We start from the raw sequence: 24,915 nt of genomic DNA on the forward strand, positions 1-24,915 counted from the left end.
TCTGATCTCCAGCATCTGCAGTCCTCATTTTCTCCTATAATCGTAGTGTTGTCCCAGTTGAACTCATGTTGCTTGTCATCCCTGTGTGTGTCTACTAAGGATAGACAGGGGACGAAACGTCTGCAACACAAATTCCCAGCTCAGCGAACAGAACCACAACAATGAGCACCGAGCTACAAATCTTTGCACAAACTTTGAACTAACAGCATCTCATGAAGAACCATCTAGACTCGGAACGTTAGCTTGCTCTCTCTCTCTCTATGGATGCTGTCTGACCCGCTGTGATCTGAAGCATTTGTTGTTTTCAGTCCAGGTTCCAAACTCTGCAGTAAATTGTTCTTGACTTGATTGGACAGGACTGTCTGGGGCGGTGACGTCACAATCGAGCCAGCGCCGTCCCGTCCATAGGTTGAACGGCTGGCTGCCTTGTGAATATTAATACATCATGGTTAAGCTAACGCTGATTGGTGAATCTTCCTTCCGGGGCTGGTGTCGTGGTTCCACCCCTGACCGTTTATTGGTCAAACTGCTAATAACGTGGACGCTGTCAGTCAAAGCGGAAGGATGGCGGATGGGGAGTTCTGGAGAGTGAGTGAGGGCCTTGACTGGGGCCAAACTGGGATAAGGTTCCAGGGAGGATATTTCACTATAGCTTTGCATTCTATTATAATAGAAAGTAGTTGGACATCAAGTGCAAAGGTTAAATGACCTAGTTTCTCCATTCGACATGTCTAGATGCTCAGTGCTCTCTGAAGTCAGGACTGCGCTCATTCAGTCAGTATTACCACAAACACGGCTTTGCTATATTTTACTGCGGAGAGTCTAAATTCTAGATATTGAAGTTGACAATAACCCTTTACTAATTTAGTTTACGGAGATAAGGTAGTTCGTTAAACAATCCTGACTTCTCACTGCCTATCATGTCATTCCAGCCTCCTCGGGCGTGCGATGATTATCGGAGTGAGTGGAAACACTGCCGGAGTCTGAGAAATCTCTTCCATCACTATTACACGTATGGAAAGTTCCCCTTGTGTAAACAGTGGAAGAAAGATTACAAAAGTTGCATGGAATGGGAACACTTTAAGTCTACTGAAGCTAAGGTGAGACTTTTATGTACAAATATTACATGTTCAATATATTTGGATTTAACCTAATATCACCCTGAATTTCAGAACCATGCAGTTTATTGACTTACCTGAATCCCTATTTTGCTGCTTATTCTGTGACATTTCTATCCTCTTCTGAAGGCAGAGTTCTGCTTGATGCAAATGTCCGAGCAGCTACAGCCATCCAATTGAAGTTGTATTTTTAAATGCATAAACTCTATGAATGAGTGTTTCTCTGGGAGGCCTCATATCTTTTTCCAATCTTGCCCCATGATGTTTAAATGCATATTGTTGGGATATGTTTGAGATGGGCATCACAGTTGACACAATCTCTAGCTGGAGGTCCCAGTAGGTATTGTGAATCTTGGTACAAACTCTGGAAAGATAGTTCCAGTTACCCAAAATATAAGTTGCACAGTAATTATTTAAAGTCTATAGATCAATAAAACATTCAACAAACAAAGTCATACTGGACTCAAATGTTAACTCTTTGTCTCTCCACAGATGCAGCCAGATGTGCGGAGTTTCTCCGGTTTTTTTAAATTTTAGATTTCCAACATCCTTATTATGTAAAATGCACCAAGATGTTTCACAGAAGCATTGTAAAACAAAAAGCCATATAATATTATGCCATGGCCAAAAGCTTATTTAAAGAGGCAGGTTTTTAAGGATTGTCTTAAATGAGGACAGTATATTAAAGACAGTGATGGCCTTATTAAAATTGGAAATGGACAATATTCTGAATTAGAGGAGCATAGATATGAACCTTGTGAAGATAGAAGAGACTAGAGAGGGAGAAGAGGCCATGGGAGGATTTGTAAACCAGGATAAGAATTTTAAAGTTAAAACATTTCACTGGGAATGGGTGATAAAGCAAATTAAACTTGCTATGAGTTTAGCACAGGCAGCAGCATTTTTACAGAAAATTGTATGTGGGATATAATTTATGAAGTGCATTGAAAACACTAGACTTAAAAGCATAAATATGGGTTTCAGAAACAGATAAGCTGTTGTAGAAGTGGAAATAGATGATCTTGGGTAATGTTACAAACTTTTTCTATACCAGTTTTAGTTTTTAAGTCTGATGTTACTATTGTGGATCTAACTGCAAACTTGTTTTAAATTTACAGACAGCTTTATGTGAGAGTGAGAAGAGGAGGTTAGAAGAACAAAAGATACACTTTCCAATCTGGGCAATGAGGAAAGATCCACCAGCTGAATGGCAGCTGCCCCTAAGTGACAAAGAAGAGAAATAGTTGGAGTTGATCATATCTCGGATCACATCTAGGATCACAATAGTCAGCAGGTGCTGCAATAGAGCCTTTGTGAGCATGTCCACTTCACTCTGCAGTGTCCTATATAACACTGGTTTTAAGGGAATCCAGTTGGAAGCAGCTTTGAGTCTTGAGACTACTATTTAACCTGGATTCATTTTATAGGAACTCACTGGAGATGGTAATCGGAATGTTATATAACCGTCTGACTGTCACATCCTGTTATGCTGCAGCAAAGGTGTTTTCAATAAATAAACTGCCAGCATATTAATTTAATTTAACTTCAGGTTCTTGTGAATGTTTGTTAGGTCTGTGAGATGCTCAGAGAGGTATCCAAGATTTACTTGAAATTGAGATTGGGTCTTAATTTCTTACACAACTTGGGTTGGGAGCTAGGAAGGGAACCAATGCCAAAAAGGACACCAGCGCAGATTTCACTTGGAAGAACTGTTTTGGGTGTGGGCTGAACCAAGACCAGGCACCGTTATTGATTCAACACGGAGCACGAAACCAGAGGAAGCTCTTAAGCTCATGCACAAATTGCAAACTGTCATAGGTGTGAGGCAACAATTTATCATAAACATACATTCCTTATTGTAATCATTCTGATAAAAACAATATTTCTCTTTGTTTATTCCCAGACCAAAGAAGTCACTGGTTTGGCCATCAGTTATTGTCCAAAGAATAGTTAAATCAATGCCTTTGTTGTGGATCTGGAATCACAAGTAGGCCCTGACTAGGGGTATGGGTGGCAGATTTACTTCCCTAAAAGGTTATTAGTGAACCTGACAGATTTTGTTTTAATGACAATTGACAGTAGTTACATGGCTGCCACTAGGCTATTTTGTTTTTTGTATTCTAGATTTTATTGAATTCCAATTTGACCATCTTGCATGATAGGAATGAAACTTATGTCCCTAGAACATTAGGCTGGGGGCTGGATATTTACTCCAGTAACATTACATCATTGCTTTCCTGGATTTAATTATATATAAATAAAATATACCTGCTAAATAAAGGAATATTCATCATAATTTTATGAAACAACTGCTGCTGGTCTAAATATCTCAATTGTTTTTAATGCTCTGATATGAAAATTTGAATAGAATTCTGACAAGGATAAATATATTGGCTAACATCATCCCTTAATATTACTAATTCTTTTCCCAAAGCTATTCAAACAATATGTCTACATTTAACCCGAATATACCTTAAGTCACACTTGCACAATCATATGTAAAACAAAATGACACTTTAATATTTTTAATCTGCAGAAGATTCTGTCTCTCATGGTCCTACCTCAAAGTCATTTAATTTTCCAGTATGACTTTAACAGCATAATATACAGACTACTGCTTTTCAGTTAATGATGTCCCATCTGTAATACCATTCTTACATCCTGATGACTTCAGAAAAAGGGAAAAACACTCTGGGTTTGCATGAAGTGACGACAATGCAGGCACTGAAAACCAGCACATTTCTACAAGTGAAATTTGTAAAATTAGTTTTACTCTGAAGGACTTCAATTTTTTTTATTCACTACTAAAGTCACTTGACTATACCGATAAGGCGAGAACCACAATTTGTAACCTGCACATTGTTACATAGTTGTCCTTGCTATTGCACTGAGGTATTTCTGCTGCCTTGTAACTATCACAAAAGAAATTACAAACTTAACCTTATAAAACCTAGCATTCTTCCTAGAAACTTGTAAAATGTGTTAAAAATTAATACTGCAAGTGTTGTTTGACATTTACATGTCAATATTCCCTTTATTTAGGAAAAAAAATCAGTTTGAAATGCCAAACCACAAGCAAGTATTTGATACATGTCATTGAGTGTAGACTTTAGTGATATCTCTATATTTTCCATCAGGTGCTTGGTAGTCGGCAATGGGAGGAGTAAAACTGCATCCTTGCAACTCCAATGGAAAGAGTCCTTGGTCCTGTTTAATGGCAGCCTGGTACAACTGTTCTGATTCAAGCCGCAGTTCCTGCAGGGCCTGTTGCTGTGCCTTAATCATGGACTGGATCATTTCAGCTTCTCTATCGTGTTCTTTTTGCTTATAACGTGACCACTCTTTCATCAGAAGTGCTCGCCTCTCACTCTCTTCCATTTTAAGCTTCGGAGGATCGCGGACTCTGTAGGCATCACACACAGCAAAACTTTATTTGGGCTCTATGTGCTTTTAAAAACAATATTCACATTGCAGTTTGAGCTGAACCAATGCAATTTCAACATATGCATTCACAATTGTTATTTCTCAGAAATACCATTGAAGTACACTACTACAGATATTTAATTATTTGGAAGTGAAATGACTATTGGGACCAAAATAATGAACATTTAGTGCACAGCAAGGTTCCACAAACAGTGTGATAAATGACCTGCCAGTCTACTGTTGATTAAGGAAAGACACCAGAATTCATTCAGAAAACAAATCAAGCTTTGCATTTATAAAGTATTTTTCACAAACTTCAGAATGTCTCAAAACAATTTACAACTCATGAAATACTTTTGAAAGGCAGTCAGTGTTCTAGTGTATGAATGCAACAGTCAACTTCCACAAACAGCAATGTGATGATAACCAAATAATCTGCTTCAATAATATTAATTGAAGATAAATACTGGTCAATATTTCAGTGAGAATTCTATTTCTATTAATTGAAAAACAAATGAGTAGTTATGCCTTCCTTAAAAATAGTACTAAAAACAGATTGATCATTCAGCTGACTGGAGTCTTGTGTACGTTATGATCATTGTTACTTGGTTACAATAGACACTGCATTTTCACTTAATGAATGGACTGAGAGATGCAGAACTTCAAATTATTTTCTTCAAGTTACGCCTTGGGAGCAGACAGAGTTTCAGTTGAATGGATTATCTGAAGGGCAGCATCTGAATAGAGTGCAGCTCTACTGGTGTCCCACTGAGCTCAAAGCTGGGGGTTGAGATGTACAAAAGTCCTATTTAGTTATAAATTGGAGGGTCTGGACCAACTTATCAGTTACTTGTACCAAACTTCATAGCCACCTGATCTCTGAATTCACTTTTCTGTCTTCACCTGCACTTACTGCCTAATTCCATCTCATCTAAATACAATATCCTCACTTGATTTGATTTTCCCTCTTTCATCTACACCTTGGACCCATTATTCTTCTCTCCTTAGTTCAGATGTGGATTCATTCAACTGGAGGAAGATGAACAATGCTGATGGTACAAGACCACTCTTACAAGAAAAAGCAGTCCAAGTTGGAGAATTCACTCTTTCAGCCACACAACAAAACAAATCCAACACTGAAACACAATTGTTCAGAATGAGTATTTACAACTCACTAAAAGAACAAAAACTTTAACCAGCCTTTCAACAGTTGGCTCCCAACACAAAGAATTTAACCAAATGTTGGGATTATGCACAAAACATGTGCTGTATCGCAACAAGACTTCTCTATATATAATTATGGATAAAAAGTGAAATTGTATGAGGTATAAATGTCAGGTATTTATTTGGATTGTGCGGGATATTCATTAGCATGGTGATTGGTTTTTGTGTGTGTCAGGTACTTAGCAATGAAAAAGCCTCTTCTACCACCTGCATTGTGAAGCCCAATATGTGGAATAAATAGATGCTTAAATGTACACTTGTAAGCTCTGAAAATTTTAACAGTTCAGCAAAGTGGTTCACTATCACCTTTGATGACAATTAGGAATTGGCAATAAATGTTAGCAATGCCCAAATCTCAGGAGGGAATTTTTTTTTTAAAAAGTGGCCTTTCCTACAGGCTAACTTTGTCCTAAGCATTGGCATATATGCCATTTTAAATGTTTAGAAGTTGAACTTCTATTTATGTTAGGAGTTTAAAATTATTATGAGAAAACAAAACAACCACAAAGGAGCCTAATTTCCTGACCAAACCAGTATATTCAGAGAAGATCATTTTGCCTTTTGGAACTATATAATCTTTTAGATTTCTGTCGCATAACACAAACCTTGATTCATCAAGTAACTTCGTTGGAGTGTTAAAATCTTCAATTGGGATCAGCTCTGGGGGAACACGTTCCAACTTCTTTAGTCTTTTTCGCAGGCGCTCTCTCGCTGCCTGTTCTCTTTTGGGATCTATTTTCTTCTTTTTCTTGGGTTCAGCTCTGCAAAATAATTGCTTGCAACATTGAAGCATTAACATTGGCTACACCTTCCTCACACAGGCACAATACCCTTTGATGCAATGATTTCAGGATGAGATTGAAAGGGGAGTTATAATTTTCATGCCTTTTCAATATTTTATTTTTATAATGCCCCTTCTGTTCCCAAGCCAAATGCCTTGGTTTTATTCAGCTAACCTGTATGTTTTGCTTTCTGACCTCTGCAAATGAATGAAATTGCTGAAAAGTGATTGACAGCATCTCATTTCCAAAGATGCATACTCATTATTTTTTTTCTCTCAAAATGGGCCAGGTTAGAACCCTTAAATAAGTTGACGTGCAACATTTACATTTCCTGCAACATTTACATTTCCAGCAACCTCAGAATTTTGCTTTATTACAGAGCACTATTAGTTATTTCACAGAATAGAATAGAACCCTTTCAGTGTGGAAACAGCCCATTTGGCCCAACAAGTTCTCACCAACCCTCCGAAGAGTAACCCACCCCAAACTCATTCCCCTAGCCTATTTGTCTGTATTTACCCCTGACTGATGCACCTACCCTGAACATTGTGGGGAATTTAGCATGGTCAGTTCACACAACCTGCACATCTCTGGGCTGTGGGAGGAAACTGGAACACCTGGGAGGAAACCCTCGCAGACACGGAAATTTGCCTGAGGCTGGAATTGAATGTGGGTCCTTGGCGCTGTGAGGCAGCAGGGCTAGCCACTGTGCTGTCCTACTTCAGTTATTCTTTAGAATCTAATGTGCACAGTATACTTTTTTTGTACTAAATTTATCCATTCAAACACTAACTACTGAATGTGATGATTCAGGTAGCTTTAAATGATTTCAAACAGAAACTCATACATAGATTCTTCTTCACTGAATGTTTTTGCCGATTATTTAGGTGTTTATTATTCAGGTATTTATTCAAGAGTTACCTTTAATGTAATAAAGTGTCCCAGGGCATTTCACAGGGAAAGGCAGTAGTAGTAATCACTACTAATGAAGAAGTTAAATTGATAAATCTGAATTAAGAAGCGGTCTAACGGTGATCATGGAACCACTCTTGTTTGTTGTAAAAACCCATCTGGTTCACTAATGTCCTTCAAGGAAGTATGTTCTGCTGTCCTCACCTGGTTTGTTCATATTTCACTCCAGACCCACAGCAAGTGGCTGACTCACAACTGCCTTCTGAAACAATGTGGCAAGTCAGCAATTGTATCAAATTGCTACAGACTCCAAGGAAAGGAATGGACACAGTTGGATGACACAGCATTAACCTGGACGCCAGAAACAACAACGGCAAGTAGAGTCCTATTGACCCTGCCAAGTCCTCCTTGCTAACATCCAATGGCTTGTGACAAAATTGGGTGAGCTGACCCACAGATTGGCCATGTAACAGTCTGACATAGTGATATGCACAGAACCTCATCTTACAACATCCCAGACAATCCACTCATGTTCCACCAACAGGACAAACCAGAGTTTGATGTCACAGTAGTATACACTCAGGAAGGAGTTGCCCTGGGAGCCCTCAATATTAATTCCAGACCCCAAAAGTCTCATAACATCATGACTAACATGGACAAAGGAACCTCCTAATTACCACCTACTGCATGAGCACTAACTGAAAGAAGCACGGAGGGTAGCAAACTCACAGAAAGTACTCTGGATGGGGGACTTCAATGTCCGTGAGATAGACAGCCTCAGTAGCACCATCACCAATCAGGCTGGCTGAGTCCTAAAGGACACAGTTGCTAGACTGTGAGTGGCAGGTACTGTGGGGATCGATATAAAGGAAAAATCCACGTGTCTTCATTCGCACCAGTTTAACTGCTGCAGATGCAGTGGTGTGGCACAGTGTAGTCATTGTGGTGTCTTCATATTGAGGATACCCTCCATCATGGTGTGACACTACCTTTGAGCTAAATGGTATATATTTTGAACAGATTTCACAACTTCAAACTGGGAATCAGGAGGTGATTGAGGCCTTTAGCAGCAGGATAATTTTGTTGAATCACATTTTGGAGCCTCATGACCTGGTATTCCCCACCCCCAACAATACAATTGCTTATAAACCTGGGATCAACTCTAGTTTACTAAAGAATGCAGCAGGGTATGCCAGGAATGTTATCAAACATGTCTAAAAATGAGGAAATAACCTGGTGAACTCAGGACTATTCTATGCTAAAACAGCAGAATCAACAAACAAAGACTGACTCTATGAGTAGTGATACCACAACAACCAGTTCAGATCTAAGCTCTGCACTGCTGCCTCGTCCAGCTATAAGTGGTGATGGACAATTAAAATAACTCATTGGAGGAGGAGTAGAGTCACAAATATTCCCATGCTCAATGATGGGGAGCCTAGCACATCAGGTCAAAAGACAAGGCCCAGTATTTGCAACAATCTTCAGTTAGAAGTGCCAAGTGGATGATCCATCTCAGCCTCCTCTAGAGGTCATCAGCATCACAGGCATTTCAGTTCATTCCATGCAATATCGAGAAATTATTGAAGGTACTGAATACTGTAAAGGCTATGGGGCCTGGCTGCATTCCAGCATTGGTACTGAAGAGACATGCTTCAAACTTAAATGTGACTCTAGTCATGCTGTTCCAGTACAGATATGACACTGACTCTGACCCTACACTGTGGAAAATGGTCTAGCTTTTCCATGTTGGCAATAAGCAGGATTAGAGTCAAGATTAGTGTGGTGCTGGAAAAGCACAGCAGGCCAGGCAGCATTAGAGGAGCAGGAAAAATCGACATTTCGGCAGGAGTCCTTCATCAGGAAGTGGTCGATTTTCCTGCTCCTTGGACGCTGCCTGACGTGCTGTGCTTTTCCAGGACTACGCTAATCTTGACTCTAATCTCCAACATCTGCAGCCCCTACTTTCACCTAATAAGCAGGATGAAACAACCTGGCCAACTACTGCTCTATCAGTTTACACTCAATCATCAGCAAAGTGACGGAAGGGATCTTTGGCGGTGCAATCAAGTTCACTTGCTCACTGAGCTCCAGACCTCATTACAGCCCAGGTCCAAATGTGGTCAGAAGATTTAAACTCTAGAGGTAAGTCGAAAGTGTCTGTCCTTGATATCAAAGCAGTGTGTTTTTCCCTGGAGCGTCAGAGCCAGAGGGGTGACTTTATTGAGGTTTATAAAATCATGAGGGGCGTGATCTTTTCTCTGGGGTGGCGGAGTCCAGAACTACAGGGCACAGGTTTAGGGTGAGAGGGGAAGATTTAAAAGGGACCAATGGGGCAGCTTTTTCCACACAAAGGATGGTGCATGTATGGAATGAGCTGCCAGAGGAAGTAGTGGAGATTGGTACAATTAGAACATAGGCATCTGGACATGTATATGAATAGGAAGGGTTTAGTGGGATATGGGCCAAGTACTGGCAAATGAGACTAGATTAATTTGGGATATCTGGTCAGCATGGACGAGTTGGACTGAAGGGTCTGTCTCCGTACTGTATATCTCTATGACCCAATGTGGTACCAAGGAACAGTAGCAAAACCGTTCTCAAATGGAAATTTTGGAAAGCATCATTCTGTAGAGTCACACTCAGTCCAAAGGAAGATGACTATCTTTCTGGAGGTCAGTCATCTCAGTCCCAGGACATCACTACAAGAGTTCCTCAGGCTCTAGATAGTTTCTAATCAACATGTTCAGAGATGCTACTACATACCTCTGGAGCAAGTGGGATTTGAACCCAGGCCTTCTGGATCAGAGGCAGGAACACTATACTGCATCACAAGGCCCATACCTTCCTCAAGGTCTAGTGTCCTAGCGCTACCATCGTTAGGGATTGGCAAAAAAATGCTGGCCAGCCAGCAAAACCCCCATCCCACAAATTAACGTAAAGAAGCTGCTTTATCAATGATTGCCCCTCCCATTATAAAGGCAAGAAAATGGGATGTTCTCTGACGACTGCACAATGTTCAGCACCAATTGCTTTTTCCAAATCAACACATGCAGGAAGATTGCAGCTTGTCTTAAGATTTACTGTACCTCATTGGTAAGGATGCTCGGAGTCCCAAGAGGGATATCTGCCAGTGACTATCTCGAATAGAAGCATTCCATACTGCACGAGGACTGGAAGAGAAGGAAAGATATTGTTCTAGGTTTCAGATGAGATCTACACATTTGATTGTTGCTTCAACAAGTCAATACCTCCTAACAGCTGTATCTAACTGAGACAATATGAATGAAGAAAATGAAAAACTGGCCCAGAGGAACCCAGGGGAAAAAATGTGACTGCTTTAAGCAATTGTATCTCAACAACATAGTTCTGTCAACGTACAAACACAGATGACACTGGGCTGTGCCCATTCTCTGCCAGCAATGTCAAATCCACATTCATCAATGTGTTGTTAGGTTACTTGTCTCAATAAGTTGAACATTTCTCTAACAGCAGCAAAGATTATTCAGGCCTAGGCAAAAGTCCAGCATCCCAGTTCCAGCTTCATCTCTCTCTTGCAGTACTTTGCAGTCTCCTGGTTGATCTGGAGTTAACTTTATCCTTTGCTAACAATTATATATCCCCCTCTGCATCACTTGTCCAGCTCAATCTGTGCCTTAACCTTCCCTCTTACTTTAGTTGTTTGAAGGCTCAGTTCTCATACTTTGTTCTAAGTCCATCTCTTTTGTTCCACATTTTATAAACTTGCCTCCCTCTCATCTCCAACAAATTTAATAATTCTGTTCTCCTTTAGAATATTCCACTTACCTAGTTCACAGGAAGTCTCATCGTTCTTTCCATCCAACAATGAAAAGTCTCGATCCTGAAGCTTCCTCTCATTCCTTACTTTCCCCCTTCAAACATCTGCTCAAAAGGGCAGATTTAGGGCAATGAATTCAGGTACCTCCAACAGTCATAGAATCATAGAGATGTACAGCATGAAAACAGACCCTTCGAACCAATCTGTCCAAGCCGACCAGATATCCAACCCAATCTGGTCCCACCTGCCAGCACCTGGCCCATATCCCTCCAAACCCTTCCTATTCATATACCCATCCAAATGCCTCTTAAATGTTGCAATTTTACCAGCCTCCATCACATCCTCTGGCAGCTCATTCCATACACGTACCACCCTCTGCATGAAAAAGTTGCCCCTTGGGTCTCTTTTATATCTTTCTCCTCTCACCATAAACCTATGCCCTCTAGCTCTGGATTCCCCGACCCCAGGGAAAAGACTTTGTCTATTTATCCTATCTATGCCCCTCATAATTTTGTAAACCTCTATAAGATCACCCCTCAGCTTCTGACGCTCCAGGGAAAACAGCCCCAGCCTATTCAGCCTCTCGCTATAGCTCAAATCCTCCAACCCTGGCAACATCCTTGTAAAACTTTTCTGAACCCTTTCAAGTTTCACAACATCTTTCCGATAGGAAGGAGACCAGAAGCAATATTCCAACAGTGACCCAACCAATGTCTTGTACAACTGCAACATGACCTCCCAACTCCTGTACTCAATACTCTGACCAATAAAGGAAAGCATACCAAATGCCTCTTCACTATCCTATCTATCTATATGTCAGCATTGGCTCATTGTAGTTCTCTTACTTCCTCATTCATGGGTTGCCAATTCAAATGCCATTTCAGAGGCATAAGGCAAGAATTCAAGCTAACCATCCAGTGTACTAGTGAAGGAATGCTGCCTTTTCCATGACAAATTGGGCTGAAACTAATGCAAAAAGATGGCACTGATGACACAAGAGGTTATGATATGAAATAACTGAACTCAATGTTCTAAAGGCTGTAAAGTATCCAGTTGAAAGATGAGTTGCTTTTCCTAATGCATAAGCCTCACTGGAACAATGCAGTAAGTCAAGGGTAGAAATGAGAGCAAGTGGAATTAAAGTGAAAGGCCACCAAAAGCTGTGGGTCAGACAAAATGGTCACCCAACCTGAATGTTTGGTCTTTCAAATCCACTCAACCCTTGCTCAAGATCTTGGTTTTCATTGTAGTATGGTAGTGCGCTGGCAAGGTCTGCATTTGTTACCCAGTCCCTGTTGCCCTTGACGTAATTGGTTCTCAAGGCCAATTCAGAGGCAGTTAAGAGTCAGTCACATTGCTGAGAGTCTGGAGTCACATGCAAGTCTTCTTTTCCTGAACAATCATCGATTTTTTATTTTGTCACCACAAAATCAGATTTATGTTGATTTCAAATTTCACCATCTACCACAGCAGGATTGAACCCCTGTCCCCAGAAAGTTAGTTCTTGATTACTGGACCAGCAAGATGGGAGACACAGGAGAGGTGCTGGCTTAGTGGCATTATCACTAGACTATTCATTCAGAGACCCAGATAGTGTTCTAGCGACCTGGGTTTAAATTCTACCATGGCTGATGGTAAATTTTGCAACATCTGGTATGGAGAGACTAATAACGACCAAGAAACCATTGTGGATAGTCAGGGGAAAAAATCTGGTTCACTAATGTCCTTTAGGGAAAGAAACTGCCATTCTTACCCGGTTTGGCCTATATGTCATTTCAGGTCCACAGAAATGTGATGGACTCTTATCTGCCCTCTGGGATGGGCAATAAGTGATGGCCTAGCCAGAGAAGCCTACATCCCATGAACAAATGAAAAAAAAAGTGACATTATTACACACCACTGCCTCCATGACAGTTTTCTCTATCTGATGAAAGGCCGCAGATCTGAAAGGTTAACTCTGCTTCTCTCCTGTTGTATATTTCCAGTATTTTCTGCTTTGATTTCAGATTCGTAACAGTCACAGAGTCCTATTTCCTGGTTATCCGGTTGCTGTTTGTGAAATCAAGTTGGGCCATATGTGGCACAACCTAAACTTCATCAGTTGTGATTCCAAAGACTAGTGGGCGCTATATAAATGCAAATTATTTCATTTATTTCATGGGCCTTTGCCTACACATGGGCTTGACACTAAAGGCTGGCGAAATGGCCTCACAATCCTCCTAGAGAGAGACCACTTCACTGACCCAAAGCCTCTCCCATCCCAAACCTAGTACATACTTACATCAGGCCAAAGGCCGGCCGCACTCCCCACGACATATTCTCCGTGTGAAGCCAGCACCTCCTCCGGTCACTCCCTCCACCTTTCACCAACCCTCTTCTACCCCAGTGCCAGCCTCCGTCTCCACTCACACTCGAGTCATTTTCAGCGACGCACCAGCACCAGCGTTTCATGGTCACGGAAATACGGTCCGACTGGCGTGCAACGTTCACGCAGAATGTTCCGAGTCCACCCAAGAGTCTCAGCAAAAGCTGGGGTTGTTGCAAAATTGAACTGCTGTTCTTAAATTATTATGTCAATTATATTATGAGGCACACGGTGCTTTTTTGTTTGGCGAAGCGGTGGCATTGCGATTATGTCACTGGATTCAAAGTCATTCAAAGCCCCTGAGCAATGACTGGAACAGGAAATGCTGGAGAAACTCAGCAGGTCTGGCAGCATCTGTGGAGAGAAAACAGAGTTAACGTTTGGAGTCCAACCTATGTTTGCAGTAATTTGTTTGTGCTTATAACGTTATGGGTTTGAATCCCACACAGCAGATGACAAAATCTGACTTAATAAGAATGTGGAATTAAAAGGCAGCCTAAAATCTCACTTGGTTCACTGATGCCATTTATGGAATTTACTATCTTTATGCCATGAAGTCTCTGGTTGAATATGGGCAAGAAAACATTCTGATTCCCCCACCAGTTGAATCAGTATTCCTTCAGGTTGAATACTAATTCTATTATGCGTTAGGGAACTTCATTACTGGTCACAAAGAATTGGCCTAGCCCAAAAGGATGTAACTGCTAGACTGGGTCTGCCTGAGGTAGTGATGGACAATGTCAGTGCCAATAGGACTGCGCACAGATGCTGTGGACACGAAGTTCCGTTATTACATTGAGTGTACCTCCTATTTTGGCAGTTACCACAGTGCTCATTGGGACAGATTTTCAATTGATTGAAACTGGGTAATCATGAGAGGCCATAATCAGAAGAATTGTATCCAATCCGCATGGCCCAGCATATTCTGCCAATACTATCAAGCTGGGAGAGCAGTCCTGGTTCAATAAAGTCTGCAGAAAGGCATGCCAGGAACAATATCAGACATGCCCAAAAATGAGATGAAGCTGTATCACAGGACTACTTGCTTGCCAAGTAGTGGGTGCAGCTTGCAACAGACAGGAGAACTCCCCTGCAGTTTTGCCAGATCCAGTTGTGACTGGTATTGAATAATTAAACAAGGCAATGTTCTAGTGATATTATTAAATGCAGGGGTAAGGGTGTACGTATTAGTTGGATGCTCTTCAGAGGGTCAGCATGGGCTCGATGGGCTGAATAAGCTGCTTCCACACTGCAGGATGTCTATGGAGACAGCATAGTGGCTCAGTGGTTAGCATTGCTGCCCCACAGCACCAGGACTGTCGGAGCATCTGTTCACTCTGAGAGTTGGCTCTGAGGGAGATGGATCATTGTTATTCAGTCACAGGATGTCGACGTTGCTGAGTATTTCTTTCCCATCCTTAATTGCCCAGAGGGCAGTTAAGGATCAACCACATTGCTGTGGGTCTGGAAACACATGTAGACTAGACCAGGTAGGAAGGCAGTTCCTTTTCCTAAGGCGCATTCATGAACCTGATGGGCTTTTCCTGACAATTAACAATTCACAGGCATCACAGAGTCATACAGCATGGAAACAGATCCTTCGGTCCAGCCAGTCCGTGCTGAACATAATCCCAAAACAAACTATTTCCACCTGCATGTTCGTGATCCGTAACCCTCTAAACCTTTCCTATCCATGTACTTATCCAAAAGTCTTTTAAATATTGTAATTGTACCCACATCCATCGTTTCCTCAGGAAGTTCATTCCACATGCGAACCACCCTCTGTCTAAAATATTTGTCCCTCATGTCTTTAAATCTCTCACTTCTCACCTTAAAAACTTGCCCTCTAGTCTTGAAATCCCCCATCCAGGGAAAGACAACTACCATTAACTCTGTCTTTATCCGTCATTATTTTATAAACTTCCATCAGGCCACCTTTCAACCTCCTACACTCCAGTGAAAAAAGTCCCAGTCTTCCTTTATAACTCAAATCCTCCATACCCAGCAACATCTCTCAGAATTTGCCAAAGATGGGGAAGCATTAGACCATATCTTTTTAAACCTATTCATATACCCATCCAGTCATCTTTTACATGTTGTAAATGTACCAGCGTTCACCACCTCCTTGGGCAGCTCATTCTATACGCACACCATTCTCTGCATGAAATAGTTGCCCCTTAGGTCCCTTTCATGTATCTTTCCCCTCTCACTTAAAAGTTTACCTTATCCCTACCCTGGGATAAAGACCTTGGCTATTCACCTTATCTATGTCCCTCATAATTTTATAAACCTCTATATGGTCACTCTTCATCCTGCAATGTTCCAGGGAAAATAGCCTTAGCCCCTTCAGCCTCTCTCTATAGCTCAAGCTCTCCAACCCCAGCAACATCTTTGAAAACCTCTTCTGCATCCTTTCAAGTTTAGCAACATTCTTACCTCTATCAGAGATACCAGAACTGAACGCAGTATTCCAAGAGTGGGCTCACCAATGTTCCCAAATCCTATACCTTATGCACTGACCAATAAAGGCAAGTGTACCAAATGCCTTCTTCCCCATCCAGTCTACCTGCAACTTCGCCTTCAAGAAACTATGAGGCTGCACCCCAAAGTTAGGCAACACTTCTCAGGAATCTACCATTAAATGTATATGTCTTGCCCTTACCAAAATTCAACACCTCACATTTATTTTAATTAAACTTTATCTGCTCTCCTCAGTCGATCTGATCAAGGTCCTGTTGTACTCGGAGATAACATTCTTCACTGTTCACTACATCACCAGTTTTGGTGTCCTCTGCAAACTTTCTAACTATTCCTCCTATATTCACATCCAAATCATTTATATAAATGACATCCAGTTCCTATTTGTTTAGTCTCTTTTTCACTTCTGCATAATAAAATTCCATCCTGTTGTTAAGGAACATTTACAGCTTTATGTATATTTTCATGACTAATCATCAGATTAACTAAAATAAAATTAAACATATGGCCCTCAAGTCAGGTTTCATTCTATTATCTGGTTTGTCCAGCAAATCATCAGCCAAGTTCATAACATATACTGTAAGATTACAATGCATCTGCATACCCCACACAAGATCATTCCCCAAAACAGCATGAAAATTATTTTCCAAAATTTGATTCATGTTCATTATTGGATTCTTATTTCCAGATTTTGTTTTGCCTCAAATTCCACCATCAGCCATGGCAAGATTTGAATCCAGGTCCCCAGATATCTGGGTTCGATTCCAGCCTTGGTGACTGTCTGTGTAGAGTTTGCACATTCTCCCTGCACCTGCCTGGGTTACCTCTGGTTTCCTCCCACAGTCTAAAGATGTGCAGGTAAGGTGGATTGCCTGTGCTAAATTGCTCACAATGTCCAGGGATGTGTAAATTAGGTGGATTAGCTGTGGGAAATACAGGCTTATCAGGATAGGGTGGTGGGAAGTGAGTCTAGATGGGATCCTCTTCGGATAGTTGATATGGACTTGTTGGGCTGAATGGCTTGTTTCCACACTGTAGGGATTCTATGGAACTAACAGGAACCGCAAGTTCCATAAATATCCTGATCCAAAATGATGGGGGAGCCTGGCACAGCCAGACATACTGAGTAGATCATCCATCTTGGCCCTCTCCTGAGGTCACCAGGATCACAGGGACCACTTTTCAACCAATTCCATTCATCCGTATAATATCAAGAAATGCCAGAAGACACTGGATGCTACAAAAGCTATTGCAGCATCCAGTGCTACAATATCCCAACAGTACTGAACTGAATAATAGTGAAGACTTCTGCTCCAGAACTACATCGAGCTTCCAATACAGTTACAACACTGACAATTGTCTCATGACGTTGCAAATTGGCCAGGTACATCCTGTGCAGAAAAAGCAGACAAATATATCCCGGCCAATTAATGCATTGTAGTCTACTCTCAGTCATCAGCAAAGTGATGACAGAGATTGTTAACATTGGTAACAAGTGAGACTTGCAAAGGAAAAACCTGCTCACTGAAGCTTAGGTTGGCTTCTGCCAGGGTCACTTGGCTCCTAACCTCATTATGGCCTTGTCCAAACATAGAAAAAAGAGCTGAACTCCAAAGGTTAGGCGAAATTTGTTGCCCATAACATCTAGGTAGCATTCAACCAGGGATCAAGAAGCCCAAGCATACCTGGCTCAAAGGAAGATAGTTGTGGAGGTTGAGGTCCATTATCTCAGCTCCAGGATATGTCTGCAAGAGTTCTTCAGGGTAGTCTCCTAGGCCTGACCATCTTCAGTTGCTTCATCAATAACCTTCCCTCCATCATAGGGTTAGAAGGGGATAATTGTGATTATTGCACAATGTTCAGCACCTTTCATGACTCCTCAGATACTGAAGCTGTTCATTTTCATATATAGCAAAACCTGGATACCAACTACTCTTGGGCTGAGTCATAGCACACAAATGCAAGACAATGACCATTTTCAACAAGACAGAATCTAATCATTAAACAAAATAAAATGAAAGAACTGCAGATGCTGGAAATCAGAAACAAAATCAGAACTTGATGGAAAATCTCAGCAGTTCTGGCAGTATCTGTGGAGAGAAAGCAGAGTTAACATTTCCAGATCTAGTGATATTTGTTCAGAACTGATTGTCACCCTGAAAATATGCTGAAGATGGGATGCGGGGGTGGGGGGGGCGAGAGGAATAAATGATAGGTAGAGATGAAGCCCAGAGAGAGAGAACAACAAGGGAGTGGGTAAAGGTTAGCCTGGAGGAATCAATAGTTGCTAATGGGGATCATTAGGAGCTGACCGTGGGATAGTTGTGGTACCAGCCCGTGTGAGGACAAGGCCTGGTGTGGGGGTGTTGAGAGAAGAACATGGGAAAAGGCACTCAGGCCTGAAACTTAATTGAACCTGATATTGAGTCCTGAAGGTTGCAGGGTCTTCATGGGGAAAGTAATATGCTGTTCTTCCAGATCTTGGGTTATTATGTTGGTCATCCGTATTTCAGATGAAATCTACTCTTTCTAGTGAATGGGAGAAAGTGAGGACTGCAAATGCTGGGGATCAGAGTTGAGAGTGTGGAATTCCTGATGAAGGGCTTATGCCTGAAACATCGATTCTCCTGCTCATCGGATCCTGCCTGACCTGCTGTGCTTTTCCAATACCACACTCTCGACTCTTTCTAGTGACTGTAAAATATCTCAGAAAGATACTATTTTCAAGAGCAAGGGAGCTATTCCTGATACTTTAGACAATATTTAACCCTCGAACGACATCATTTAAAAAATTACATTGTTGCCTGTGGCAGCTGACGGAATGCACATTTACTACCATGTTTCCTACATTGCAATAGTGACCACCATTTATGATTCCTCAGACTCTGAAGCAGTGTATGTCCAAATGTGACAAGATCTGACAATGTCCAGGCTTAGGCTGACAAGTCGCAAGTAATGTTCCCCTCACTATCAACATGCTGGGGGTTATCATTGACCAGAAACTTAACTGGACTCACTTTACAAATATGACGACTGCAACAGCAGGTCAGAGGATAGAAATACTGCAAAGAGTAACTCATCTCCTGACTCCCCAAAGCCTGTCCACCATCTACAAGGGACAAGTCAGCAGTGTGATGGAATACTCCCTACTTGTCTGGATGAGTCTAGTTCCAACAACATCTCAAGAAGCTTGACATTCTCCAGGACAAAGCAGCCCACTCGATTGGTACCTCATCCACAAACATTCAGTCATTCTACCATCGAATTGATAATAGCATTGTGTGCTATCTACAACATGGATTTCAGAAGTTCACCAAAGATCTTTAGACAGCGCCTTTCAAACCCACAACCACTTCCATCTAGAACGACAAGGGCAGCAGATATGTGGGAACACTACCATGTCTCAGACACCCATTATCCTGACTTAGAAGAATTGTTGTTTCTTCACTGTCACTGTGTCAAATTCCTACAATTCTGTCCCTGATGGCATTGTGTATGTACCTACAGCACATCCACTGCAGCAGTTCAAGAAGGCAGCCCACCACCACTCTCCAGACATGGGCAATAATTGTGGTCCATGATCTATGAGTTAAAAAGAAAAAGTATTTAATTAGCTGGAATGTGCTTTGGAATATTTGGTGAGTCATGAAAAACACTATATAAATGCAGGTCTTTCTTTTAGTGAAACTATTTATTAGGTTCTTTTCCTGAGGTTTCACACACGAGATGCAATTTGCACACACCAACTTCTGCAAACAATTAAAGTTTATTAAAGCCTGTACAAGCTAGGTACCTCCTTTGACACTCTCTGCAGGCCTGCGAAGTCAAGTCAAAAGAGGCCCCGAACAAAGGATACACATCCCCTTTATACAGGTCACTTGGTAATGCTCACAGGTACTCCAACCATCCCCCCCCCCCCATAACCACATGTTACCCCAGGTACAATGGTAAGATGAGGTCATCCTCGGAGATAATGTAAATGCCCTAATATGAAAACAATTGCCTGACTCTGTGATTCCCCAAAACAATGCAGGTGTGATGTGCTTCAGTATCAGGGGATGGTCACGCAAACAAACTTGATTGGCTGGGGATGGCTATGAAAGCATATCTGATTGGAAGGAACTGAATGAGAGTTTAATCTGATAATAGCAGTAGAATAGTGTAAATGTCTGCCCAAATGAAGCATGAATTACAATAGATAGTCATCCTGTATGCTATCTGTGAGTCAGAAAGTTGCCCCCACCCACTTCCAGAACGTTCAGCTTCTTGGAGAAAGACAGGACAGGACATTCCATTAATGTCCAGAGAGATAGTACAATTTAATCTTTTAATATTACATTTCACCCTTTTATCATCCCATGATAATCACTGAGATGACACTACCAGCTTTCATAAGACTCTGACAGCCAGTTTTTAAGCAAGTTATTGACACACAACATGCAATGATTATAACAACAAAAATTACTAGTCCATGCATTGGTTAGGATCTCCAGGATCCTCCCATATGGAAAAAAGTTCACAAGTAAAGTTCTTAAATCCACAGTCCTTAGTGACCACTCCACCCCCTCCAAGTCAAGTGGAAACAAGCTAGTTCTCTAAAATCTCCTTCAGTAAAGTCCAACCTAAAAACAAAATCCAGTCTGTCCTTCTGCATCACTCCACTGAATGCTTGGATAAGCGCAGTTAAATACTTAACAAGACTGACAAGACTTTCATCCTTGCAGAGATGCTTCAGATGGAGGATACTGAGTGTGCAGTGCAGCAGCTGTAGCTGCAGCAGCAGGCGAGGTAAACACAGCATTCTTTGCTGCTTCTGCTCCCGCTCTGTTGTCAAATGTAATCAAGCCAAATGGCTGTTGTGACGTTAGCTTGATCAATGAACCTTCATATCCCTCAAATGATCGAAAGAGAAGATTAAACTCATATAGTTTAATGTCCATAGGACGGCCACTGACAAAAAGTGTCCGCACCTCCTCTTCACTATTGCTAGCTTCTTCACTTTTTGTGCTCAAGACTAGGGAACTGATTGAATCTGTTGGATCCGGTTGTGGAGAAGAGGATGATGGTCCAAAGGCATGATTTACCTATGAATGGAGAAACTCTAGAGACGATGTTAGCTGCTGAAAGTATCTTTGCATTTCCTCTCTCATTCCTTCCTTGCCAAGGTGGTTATCATATGAAGACAGTCACACATTTAACTACACTAAATTTTAAGACCATAAGACATAGGAGTGGAAGTAAGGCCATTCGGCCCATCGAGTCCACGCCGCCATTTAATCATGGCTGATGGGCATTTCAACTCCACTTACCAGCATTCTCCCTGTAGCCCTTAATTCCTTGTGACATCAAGAATTTATCAATCTCTGCCTTGAAGCTATTTAGTGTCCCGGCCTCCACGGCACTCCGCAGCAATGAATTTCACAGGCCCATCACTCTCTGGCTGAAGAGATGTGTCCGCATTTCTGTTCTGAATTTACCCCCTTTAATTCTAAGGCTGTGCCCATGGGTCCTAGTCTCCTCGCCTAACGGAAACAATTTCTTAGCATCCACCCTTTCCAAGCCATGTATTATCTTATATTAGATCTCCCCTTAACCTTCTAAACTCCAATGAATGCAATCCCAGGAGCCTCAGCCGTTCCTCGTATGTTTGACCTGCCATTCCAGGGATCATCCGTGTGAATCTCCGCCGGACATGCTCCAGTGCCAGTATGTCCCTCCTGAGGTGTGGGGCCCAAAACTGGACACAGTACTCCAAATGGGGCCTAACCAGAGCTTTATAAAGTCTCAGTAGCACATCGCTGCTTTTATATTCCAACCCCCTTGAGATAAATGACAACATTGCATTCGCTTTCTTAATCACGGATTCAACCTGCATGTTTACTTTAGAGAATCCTTGACTAGCACTCCCAGATCCCTTTGTACTTTGTAATTTTGTTGGCCGATTTCAACACTCTTTGAATTTGCAATATGAAGGGGGCCAATGAAGTCTTAGCAATAATTGACAGAACTGAACCAGCTCAGCCTCAAGTTCTAATATTGTCTAAAATCTTAACAAACCGTCAAAATTAAAATGCACTTGTATTTTTGTGAAAACTCTGCATTAAAAACACAACAGCAAAGATATTTTAATACAATACACTCATCTGGCTAAAGCATGACCACTGACACAATTGTTTTGTTTTAAACAGGCATTGTAGAATTTCAACTAGGAGAAAGTGAGGACTGCAGATGCTAGAGACCAGAGTTGAAAAATGTGGTGCTGGAAAAACACAGCAGGCCAGGCAGCATCCGAGGAGCAGGAGAATCGACGTTTCGGGCATAAGCCCTTCTTCAGGAATGAGGCTGATGTGGCAAGCGAGCTGAGATAAAGGAAAGGGGGGAGGGAATTTGGGGGAGGGGCACTGGGAATACGTTAGGTGGAAGGAGGTGAGGGTGAGGGTGATAGGCCGGATAGGGGATGGGGACGGAGAGGTCGGGAAGAAGATTGCAGGTCGAGAGGGCGGTGCTGAATCCGGGGTTGGGACTGCGATAAGGTGGGGGGAGGGGAATGAAGAAGCTGGAGAAATCTACATTTATCCCATGTGGTTGGCGGGTTCCTAGGTGGAAGATGAGGCGCTCTTCCTCCAGGCGTTGTGTGGTCAGGGTCTGGCGATGGAGGAGGCCAAGGACCTGCATGTCCTTGGCGGAGTGGGAGGGGGAGGTAAAGTGTTCAGCCACTGGATGGTTGGGTTGATTGGTGCTGGTGTCCCGGAGGTGTTCCCTGAAACATTACGCAAGTAGGCGGCCTGTCTCCCCAATGTAGAGGAGACAACATCGGGTGCATCGGATACAGTAAATGATGTGTGTGGAGGTGCAGGTCAACTTGTGGTGGATATGGAAGGATCCATTGGGGCCTTGGAGGGAGGTGAGGGGGGAGGTGTGGATGCAAGGTTTGCACTTCCTGCGGTTGTAGGGGAAGGTGTTGGGAGTGGAAGTGGGGTTGGTGGGGGGAGTGGACCTGACGAGGGAGTCACAGAGGGAGTGGTCTCTCCTGAACGCTGATAGGGGTGGGGAGGGAAATATATCCCTGGTGGTGCGGTCTGTTTGGAGGTGGCGAAAATGACGGTGGATGATACGATGTATCCAGAGGTTGGTGGGGTGAAAGGTGAGGGCCAGTGGGGTTCTGTCCTAGTGGCAATTGGAGGGGCGGCGGTGCGGGAAGTGGAGGAGATGCGGTGGAGAGCATTGTTGACCACGTCAGAGGGGTAATTGCGGTCTTTGAAGAAGAAGGCCATTTGGGTTGTTTGGTAGTGGAATTGGTCCTCCTGAGAGCCGATGCGGTGGAGGCGAAGGAATTGGGAATACGGGATGGCATTTTTAGAGGGGGCAGGGTGGGAGGATGTGTAATCTAAGTAGCTGTGAGAATCGGTCGGTTTGTAGTAAATGTCTATGTTGATTCGGTCGCCTGAGATAGAAATGGAGAGGTCTAGGAAGGGGAGTGAGGAGTCTGAGACGTCCAGGTAAATTTGAGGTCGGGGTGGAAGGTGTTAGTAAAGTGGATGAACTGTTCAATCTCCTCGTGGGAGCATGAGGTAGCGCCAATACAATCATCGATGTAGCGGAGGAAAAGGTGGGGGCTGATGCCGGTGTAGCTGCAGAAGATGGACTCTTCCTCATATCTGACGAAGAGGCAGGCATAGCTGTGGCCCATACGGGTGCCCATTGCTACTCCTTTGGTTTGGAGGAAATGGGAGGATTGGAAGGAGAAGTTGTTAAGAGTGAGGACCAGTTCAGTCAGTCGAAGGAGGGTGTCAGTGGAAGGGTACTGGTTGGGTCGGCGGGAGAGGAAGAAGCAGAGAACTTGGAGGCCTTCTTGATGGGCGATGGAAGTGTATAGGGACTGGATGTCCATCATGAAGATAAGATGATGGGGGCCGGGGAAGCGAATCATGGAGGAGGTGGAGGGCGCGGGTGGTGTCCTAAACATAGGTGGGGAGTTCTTGGACTAAGGGGGACAGGACAGTGTCGAGGTATGCAGGGATAAGTTTGGTGGGGCAGGAGCAGACTGAGACAATAGGTCGGCTGGGGCAGTTGGGTTTGTGGATTTTGGGCAGGAGGTGGAAACGGGTGGTGCGGGGTTGTGGGACTATGAAGTTAGAGGCGGTGGATGGGAGATCTCCTGGGGTGATGAGGTTATGGATGATCTGGGAGATGATGGTTTGGTGGTGGGAGGTGGGGTCATGGTCAAGGGGACAGTAGGAGGAGGTGTCTGCGAGTTGGCATCTAGCTTCAGCAGTGTAAAGATCGGTGCGCCGAACCACCACTGCGCCTCCCTTGTGCACAGTGCTAGTTTGGCACTCCGATGCTCTCCACCGCATCTCCTCCACTTCCCGCACCTCCAATTGCCACCAGGACAGAACCCCACCTTTCACCCCACCAACCTCCGGATACATGTATCATCCACCGTCATATCCACCACCTACAAACAGACCCCACCACCAGGGATATATTTCCCCCCCCTCCCCTATCAGCGTTCAGGAGAGACCACACCCTCTGCGACTCCCTCGTTAGGTCCACACCACCCCATCAACCCCACCTCCACTCCTGGCACCTTCCCCTGCAACCGCAAGAAGTGCAAACTTGCGTCCACACCTCCCCCCTCACATCCATCCAAGGCCCCAATGGATCCTTCCATATCCATCGCAAATTCACCTACACCTCCACACACATCATTTACTGTATCCATTGCACCCGATGTGGTCTCCTCTACATTGGGGAGACAGGCCACCTACTTGCGGAACGTTTCAGGGAACACCTCTGGGACACCCGCACCAA

At 42.9% G+C, this 24,915-nt stretch overlaps 2 protein-coding genes across 2 annotated transcripts; one reads left to right on the forward strand and one right to left on the reverse strand.

The window, feature by feature from the left end:
- The first annotated feature begins 510 nt into the window (after window positions 1-510).
- Window positions 511-2,661, forward strand: c24h22orf39 (chromosome 24 C22orf39 homolog). Its single transcript, XM_060844070.1, has 3 exons — window positions 511-588; window positions 933-1,100; window positions 2,237-2,661. Exons 1-3 carry the CDS (start codon window positions 565-567, stop codon window positions 2,360-2,362), a joined length of 318 nt encoding a protein of 105 aa, XP_060700053.1. The 5' UTR covers window positions 511-564; the 3' UTR covers window positions 2,363-2,661.
- Window positions 2,662-4,120: 1,459 nt separating this feature from the next.
- mrpl40 (mitochondrial ribosomal protein L40) lies at window positions 4,121-13,697 on the reverse strand. The gene is made up of 4 exons (XM_060844071.1): window positions 13,540-13,697; window positions 10,549-10,632; window positions 6,371-6,526; window positions 4,121-4,521 (listed from the first exon to the last, which is right to left on the reverse strand). The coding sequence occupies exons 1-4, from the start codon at window positions 13,572-13,574 to the stop codon at window positions 4,212-4,214; spliced, it is 585 nt and encodes a 194-aa protein (XP_060700054.1). The 5' UTR covers window positions 13,575-13,697; the 3' UTR covers window positions 4,121-4,211.
- Between the last annotated feature and the right edge of the window lie 11,218 nt (window positions 13,698-24,915).

Source organism: Hemiscyllium ocellatum, chromosome 24 (genome assembly GCF_020745735.1).
Source record: "Hemiscyllium ocellatum isolate sHemOce1 chromosome 24, sHemOce1.pat.X.cur, whole genome shotgun sequence".
Taxonomy (NCBI): domain Eukaryota; kingdom Metazoa; phylum Chordata; class Chondrichthyes; order Orectolobiformes; family Hemiscylliidae; genus Hemiscyllium; species Hemiscyllium ocellatum.